We start from the raw sequence: 8161 nt of genomic DNA, 5'->3' as shown, positions 1-8161 counted from the left end.
TGGCCCCCCCTGCCGCATCCACACCCACCCCTGTCATCTGGACTCCACTCATCCAGGCACCCCTGCAAGCTGCAGCAGCCACCACTTCTGTCGCTATAGCTCTGACCCACCACCCACGCCTCCCCACAGCCATCTTCCGGCCTCCGGTGTCCGTCTTGGGTTCCTTGGGACAGCAATCCAACCAGACTCCAAGACAGCTGAAAAGGCTTCAGTCTCTAATCCCATCGACTGGGCCTTCTGCTGTTGGCTCTCCCTCCAGTACTCCATCCCAGCTGCATACACCAGGAGCAGAAACCCCTTCATCCTCTTCCTTCCACACCCAGCAGCTCGCAGGATTCTCAGCTGCCGCTGGCTTAGGCCAGTTCCAGGTGGGATCCCCTCCAGGTGGCCCAAGCCAGCCAGGTTTGAGCGGTGCATCCTCGGTGGGACTGAGCCAGTTCCAACAAGCACCTTCTGGATCACCCTTAGGTACGGCTCAGCCCATGCAGCAGCAGCAGCAGCAGCAGCAGTCAGCCCTTTCCAGCAGTGGATTTGGGCACTTCCAGCAAGCCACAAGTAGCTCCCCATCAACATCACTCACCCAGCTCTCATCAAACTCACCTCCCAGTCTTCTCAACCAGTTCCAGCCTACCACAAGGCCACTGCAGGGGGGACAGCTACAGCAGCTCTCGGGCAGTGGAACTTTGGGGGGAATGAACCACTTCCAACCCCCTCCTTCTTCCAATTCTCCATCCTCCAGCCTAAGCCAGCTGGCACAGGCCTCTGGTGGGCCGTCCTCAGGCCTGTGCCAAACACATCCAAGTGCATTAGGATCTTTAACTGGAACGATAGCCCAGCTCCATCAAGAACGGCCACCTTTTGCCTCCATGTCTCCACTCCAACAGTCTGGCGTCGCCTCTCCCTGTTATACCCCTTCTGGCCTTAGTCCTCCTAGTCAGAGCCCAGTGGCAACAAGAACTTTTCAATGTGGCCCTTCTGGGGCCTCAGGCTCTCACGGATCTCTGCTCCTGCCGCAGACCGCCAGCCCACCTCCACAGATCCTGCAGTCCAAGAGCACGCCGCCTGTGCCAGCAGGACGTCTGAGCCAGGACATCAAGTTGATTTCAGCTTCCCAGCCATCTTTGCCCCAAGAGCTGGCTCAGACACTGAGCCAAAATTCTCCTCATTCCTCTAGAGAATCTGTTTCCAGCTTCTCTCCTTTTCCTGGTGGAGGGACTGGACTTCTCGGGAAGCCTTGTAGCTCAATTCCTGGGCGCGTGACTTTACCACGTCAGATGTCCTCAGGTTCTTTACCACATCCGCTGGTGTTTGGGGCCGGCGCCGCAGGCGCTGCTTCTCTGACTGCTGGTGGGCGGAAAGAATCCATAGTGCTCACAGGGGATCTGGAACCTGTCAGATCCAAACTGCCCTCCAATTTGTGAGGACTCCTGAGAGCTGGTTATGTCAGCCGTGCAATTCATTTCCTGATTAGACTTCCATGAATCATTTTTTCCTTTCAGGTTTTTTTTCCTCCCTCTTTTTTTTCTCAATTTCTTTTGTTTAGGTTTAACTGTGATTAGAAACAAACAAATCTCCCCCCCCACACACACACAAAAAAAAACAACAAACCACAACAAAAAAATATAAGATAACCAGGTATTCTTAGAGCTATAGATTTTTGGTCACTTGATTTTATAGAATATTTTAATACATGGAACAAAAGGATATGAGCAAATTCAATCCAACAAGGTAACGCACAGATGAGGCGTGTGCCTGAGCTGGAACATATGAATGATCAGCCATAGAAGCCACCAAAAAAAGGTTTTCCTGTTGAGACAAAGATCTGAAGTTGACGTGGGCCATGAAAGGGAGCATCAGGTCAGGCCTGCAGTTGGTGGTTGTGGAACAGCTCTGGTTGGCCTCAGCTTTGCATCGCTTTTCAGCAGCTGTGAACCTAGCCCACAGCACCCAGACACAGGGGGACTCGGATGGCTCGCTGCATGCATTGGAAAGTTTCACTCCCTCCCAGGTTTTCTCCTGTGGTCAGCAGGTTGCAGAGAAAGCAAGAAGAGGGGTGCATTTCATTAATGCAGTCCCTTCAGGGGATTTCAGAAGGGCTGAGTTTCTGTTTGGACTCCATCTGAAGATGATTAATGTGACGAGGAGATGGACGGGCCTGACTTCAGCTGCTTCTCCTTTCTTATTCCACCGATGCTCTAGTGGGAACAAGAAACAATCCCTTGTAAGTCACAGGGAGGGCAGTGAATATCCCCTCTGTGTTTTTGTAGGCGTTGTGGATGTGGGTTGTGTGAGAAGTCCCCTCAGCCAGCAGAAGAGCCCAAGCTTCAACCTCTCCATGGTTTGGAAAGCATGTGTACTGCCTTCCAGGTTGGGGCGTGCAAAGCAAGGGGAAGGATGAAGAAAGAGGCAGCACTTTAACCTTCCCTCGCTCATTTTAATGTCTCAGTGTCCATGGGCTGACTGCTTTTGAAGGGAACTGGGTAGAAACAGATTGAAAAGTGGGGTGCAGTCACCCCAGCCCTCTTCCTCCTTAGCCCAGGGGAGTTTGAGCTGTGAGGCACGGAGGGTAACAGTGGTGCCTGGCCAAGAATCCTTCAGATTTACAACTATGTTTGTACTGGTTAACCAGATTAGACTGGAAATTTGGGTAGCCATGGTCCACGCTTCTCCTCTGATGGGGGAATTGAAATCGTTTGCTTGATTTCACCAGCAATAACAGCCTGCACCCGATTGGCTTTGGTCTCACCCTGCAGTTGCAGCATCACTGGACACATCTGGGGCCTGGCAGGCACCTTAAGCTGGATTTGTGGGGCTCCCCTGGTATAAGGCAGTCAAAGTGGGATGAAGACAGTAAGGGGTCATCGGGTGCACACAGCACTGGGAAGCTACAGCCTTTACCTCTAGAGTAAATGTCTCCTTTTCTTTTACTTTGATCCTTTCTTTCTCTTTTGGTTTTCCTTAGGCCAAGAGGTGTCTCCAGCCACCTCACTGTAAGGTGTCAGGTGCTCAACTTTTCTAACACGTGTTAGAAACACATGTCCAGCCTCCCTCTGTTTCCAGTTATCATGGGGTCCCTCCAGCCCTCAGAGGGGAAGCAGGACTTCACGCAGCAGTGCCAAAAAAACCGTATTATTATCACAGTAACGATACAGGTCCATAGAACTCCCTCTCTTACCTCCTTCCACCCCGATTCTCCCAAAACACTGGCTGACAGTCGTTTTTTTATACCAAATTATTTGCAGAAATCTTGACATGTGCCTGTATCTTGAATGTTGCTGCAAGCATTACTGGGCACTCCTGCTTCAATGTGCTTTGGTGGCTCAGAATTCAGATGTAATCAGCTTTGGTCTTCCTTAAAGGGTTGGGGGAACTCTAGAAATGTTTTTTCTACTAGCTACATACAACTATATACGTGTGAGTGTGTGTGGTGGGAGGGGTGCATGTGTGTGTGTGCGTGTGTGTGTGTGTGTATAGATTTTATATATATCTCTATATATACACACATGCTTTTCTATATATAGTACACAGTTATACACATACGTAGTCTATTTACGCACATGTGTAAGCACGCACGTGCGCACACACCCACACCCACACCCACACACACATTTATATATATATATATCTCCTAGTTTTAAAATACATGTCGATTTTGACCCTCCTGTAGGACTGATTGGCAGGTGATAATTATAATATGTAGATCCTGCTTTTCCAAATATGTACAGGTTCATCTTGAAACAGAATCAGTTGACTGATCAGTTGAAGCAGACTCACACTCTCATGTTTTCAAAGGTACGAGGCAGTTCCTAGAAGGAAGACTCACAATATCCTTTTCAGTTTTAGATCTCTTCTAGCAATCTTTCTTCCCCATATGCTACAGGGCCCTTAGAATGAGCATCTCAAGAGGCTGGGAGTTAAGCTGGTTGGGTTTGGGGTATCTGACATAAGCAGGTGGGAAAGTCTTCAGCCCAGCAATGCCAAGCCCTCATGGATGACTGTCCCGTGACTGCTGCATTGGTACTTGAATCTCAACAACCCCTGTGGACACTCAGACAAACGGAGGTGCACAGAAACACCCCGAGGGCTGTCTCTGGTAGACATGCGTTCCATCCACCACTCTGGTGAACATCCTTCTTCGGTTGGGTTCCTTTGCTTCGTTTTTCACGGGGATATTGTTTGATTTTCCAGTTCTTAGCAGTGCAGTAGCCAATATTGAGTTATTCCGACTGGACCCCAGTCAACACTAGGCTTGTCTCAGTAGGTGGAACTATATTAATTATTACTGTTATTTTTTGGTTTGTTATGGGGGGAAGGGAGGGAAGAGTTCTAGGGGTGGGGTTTGCAATATAAAACACAAAATAAAAACCTTAGTAAATAAAAATGTGAAAAACCCATCTCTCTGACTTGCTGTCTACTTTAAGCACTGAACTTCAGGCAACATGAGATGAGGTTTAAAGAAGAAAAAAAAATCTTGGGTGGCATTTCAGTCCTCTCTTTCCCGTTGAACAGAGAAGATGCAGGATTTTCTCTCACGTCCTGACTGTATTTTCCTGATGTCTTTAGCACTTTAGTAGTGTGTTCACCTGCTGCCACATCTCCACCTCACACGTTCTTGTAGGAACTTTGTATTAAGCCATTGCCAGTAAAAGGTTAAAACTTTTGCCTACACTTGAATTTTAACAGAACAAAGGAGAAATCTGGTAGTTGTTATGCAAATGTGTGTGAAAAATCCTTCACTTTATTGGCAGACATTGCAACTTTGACTTTGTAATCCTTGAAGAGGAGCCTAAGGAGCCCTACCACAGGATACAGACATTAACAACTTGGAGTAGAGACTGTCATAGGAAGCGGACAAAATATGAGAGAAAGGAAGTAGCCAGTTGGAGGTCTCAGACTGAGCTGGATGAGGATGCCAAGGTCAGGACCTGATGTATTTTAGGAAGGTAAAAACTAGTCTCAGCTCTCAGCTTTCATTTCACTCGTGTGATAGCCTCACTAGTAAGACATCAGTAAGTTAGGAACCACCACTTTAAAGAAATGAATACATTGTAGGTGTGTTTTATTTAAAATCAAGAAAAACGGATGACAGCTTTTGCTCATTCACTCTGTTCAGCCTCAGGGACTAAGCTTGTACCTGCCAGCCCAAGGGCCTGACGTGGCAGTGGGACGCGTGCTGCAGACCACGTGAGCCAGACTCGGTGTCCTCGTTATTTTGTGGAAGAGGATCACTTTGGGATGGGGAAGATGTGCACAAGGAAATGCTCCTGTTTGTGTGCAAGCCACAGCATGTAAAAGGCAAATGAGAGAGTTGTTCAAGGCCTGGCACTGTTTGTGCAGGGTCACCCATTGCTGCTCCTCCACCTTCAGGCAGAAGCTGGAGGAAACTGGCCTTAAAAAGAGGTGACATCTCACTGCTTACATCCATGTAGGATGGCACAGGACTTTTCCAACCCCTTGCAGATATCCTGCTGCCAGAGCTAGAGCAGGTCTCCCATGTGAGCTGCTCTGCAACCCCCCCAGGTCAGACTGCCCATCACACCACACATCACTGCAGAGAATATGGCCACTTCTGCCCCTTGGGGCTGCATCCACTCCACAAAAAAGCAAAAGCTTGCAGAAACGAGTGACTGGAGACGTGAGATGGGAGGAGAAAGATGAGGGCATGGGTAATATGTGACTGGGGACACAGGTATCTTTCCGGCAGGCCATGTGCCTTGCTGGGACAAGAGTACAGAGCAGGAATACAGACCCTGGGGGAGACACCAGGATGGGAGCAAAGCTGAGGGAGCTGGAGACCAGGGAGGAAAGGGAGAGGAGCCAGGGTTGGCTTCTCAGCAGACCTGGCAGTGAGGTGCTGGGGATCATGCTTGGACTGAAAGGTTGACCAGGAGGTTTTGCTTCCCACAGGGAAGTGTTACAGCTTTACCACTAGCAAACCAGAGACAGCAGCTGCTGGCACCAGCGAGGGCCCAGCCCCTGATGAGGCAGGATCTTCCTCCTTGAAGGCAATTCTCCCTGCCCAGCACTGGTGGGTGGACGCCACCTCTCCATGCCCCTGCAAGGTTCAGCTGGGGCATCAGTGCCATGTGAGTCCCAAGAGAAGGAAGGAAAGAGGCCAACCCATGCCAAGACCCAGGGAACCCGGTGCCAATGCTCTGCTCCAGTGCTGACCCCCCTCTGCCAGGCTGGTGGCCTGTGAGCTGGGATGTGGGTGGCCCTTTCCCACTACTGAACAAAAGCTGGGGCTCAGTAGTTGCACTCAGCAGCAGAGAAGAGAAACAGGACAGGGAAAGATGCAGATGGGTTTGCCCTCAGGAGCTAGAGGAGGTTTTGTAGCTGTTTTTCATCAGCCACACAGTTCCTTGATCACATTTGCCCCTTTCCCCACAGAGAGCAGCGTTCTGTTTGTGATGGGACATGTGGCCCCCCTCAGACCAGCAGCTGGTTTGGGTTTTAAGCTCAAGCCTACATGCAGAAATCTGCAGAAATTAAATTGAGCCATTTAGGCACATTGTGAGCTATACTAGCCGCCCCCCCGCCCCGACTGCTTTTCTGGCAGGAGAGTACAAAATGGAGAAGCTGGGACACACCAAGGTCCTGTCCCCAAGGGGAGCACCACCTATTTTTCAACAGTGCTGGAGTCTGAGATGCCAAGTGTTTTCCCTCTTTACGGTGTTGGGCTGGGAGGCCTCACTGGAGCCATGCACTGACCCTGCACGTGAGCTGTCTGCTATCAGTGCCACCCTCCCTTGTGACTCTGTTAGCAGCGCCTTGGTGGAGCTCGGGTTGTGGCTGTGCTCAAAGCCAGCGCGGTGCTGGGGCCTTTCCAATGTCCCTGGCCCCGGCCCTGCTTGGTGTTGCTCCCAGCAATCCCAGGGGACTGCTGTCTGGATTGTCAAGGCATCCTCAGACAAATCCCCTCACTGCCTGCTTTCTACCTGTTGGTAAAAAGGGGATGAATTTTCACATGTAAGTATGTGCACATTGGTTTTGTCATTTGCAAAGGCCCCAGACATTTTTGTCTCTCTAATTCCAGCACACTGAGCCTGTGCCTGAGCTTCGCTTTGATTTTAGGCTCTGATTTTAATGGAACGGAATAGGATGCCATCTGCTATTGGCAAATTAAGGGAAGAAAATCCTAACTTCATTCTGCCACTTACAGTTGCAGGAAAGTAGATTGATTTTTTTTCTTTTAAAAAGGCATTGTGAACCAGCTGCCTTTCAGCCTCCAGCTGCCAGCTGACCCCAATCACCAGCAGTGACTGCTCTGCTCAAGCTCACCTTTTAGCAGGCACCTGATTAGAAAAGACATTGTCTGAAGTCTCTCAGAAGAGGTAGGTGCTCTTTTGTTTTAATGGAGGAGAAACAACAGCTTTGCAGGTTAAAATGGGATCTTTAGCCCAGCAAATGCCAGGCCCTTTGTAGGACTTCCACTGAGTGCCCTGGTGTTGGCAAGGCCGCTGCAGGACCCGGCTCTCCTGCCCTGTGTGTGGCCACCTCCTCCAGAAATGCCTCCACCACGGCAGCCACACTGTGTGTGCCCTGTCCTGCCCATTGGGAAGGGACTGGGAGCTGCCTGAAGCTGTCCTGTGGTGCTAGGCAGGAAGGTGTTAACAGCATCTCCCAGTGCCACATGTCTGAACGCCTTCCCCTCTCTGGGAAGCTGCTCTCCCTGACTGTGCTGCAAATTAGACAGCTCTTCAGGGTCATTTTTCCCCCTCTCTTCCTTTTTATTTTTTTTATACACCCTCTTTCTTCAGCTGCGATGGGAATGGTTGGATCTCACCCACACATGGCTCATAGCAGCCTCTCTTGAGGACCACGCGTGCTCTCCCCCTCCAGCTCTGTCAGAGACAGCGTGCAGGGCCAGTGGAGGTGACTCACGGGAGGCCATGGCCAGTTGCCCTCTCCAGACCCGGCACTGGCGCTCAGGTGTCTTGTCCACCCACGCTGGCCTCCTGCTGTGGCCAAAGGATGCTGTCAGCTCCTGCCTTGTGCATACCCATCACCGTCAGCTCCGCTCTGCAGAGGCTCAGTGCAGACACGCTGCCCTGCTGCACCATGGGGGCCAGCAGAGCCCTGGGGTGGCTCGCTGGAAAGCAGGGGACCTGGAGGTGGGAGCTGCTCTTTGCTATTGCTGATGCTCCAGTTGGCCCAGCTG

At 50.6% G+C, this 8161-nt stretch overlaps 1 protein-coding gene across 1 annotated transcript in view; it reads left to right on the top strand.

Moving 5' to 3' along the window:
• The window catches only part of LOC104543183 (potassium/sodium hyperpolarization-activated cyclic nucleotide-gated channel 4-like), a gene marked incomplete at both ends in the record, with an annotated part of 38787 nt that extends 38419 nt beyond the window's left edge, over positions 1-368 (top strand). The window contains one exon of the mRNA XM_010187729.1: positions 15-368. Within this exon, the coding sequence (XP_010186031.1) occupies positions 15-368 (354 nt within the window). The remainder of the gene's footprint in view (positions 1-14) is intronic.
• Between the last annotated feature and the right edge of the window lie 7793 nt (positions 369-8161).

This window comes from Mesitornis unicolor, unplaced genomic scaffold (assembly GCF_000695765.1).
Source record: "Mesitornis unicolor isolate BGI_N332 unplaced genomic scaffold, ASM69576v1 scaffold6577, whole genome shotgun sequence".
Taxonomy (NCBI): domain Eukaryota; kingdom Metazoa; phylum Chordata; class Aves; order Mesitornithiformes; family Mesitornithidae; genus Mesitornis; species Mesitornis unicolor.
This window is presented reverse-complemented; position numbering and strand designations above follow the sequence as displayed.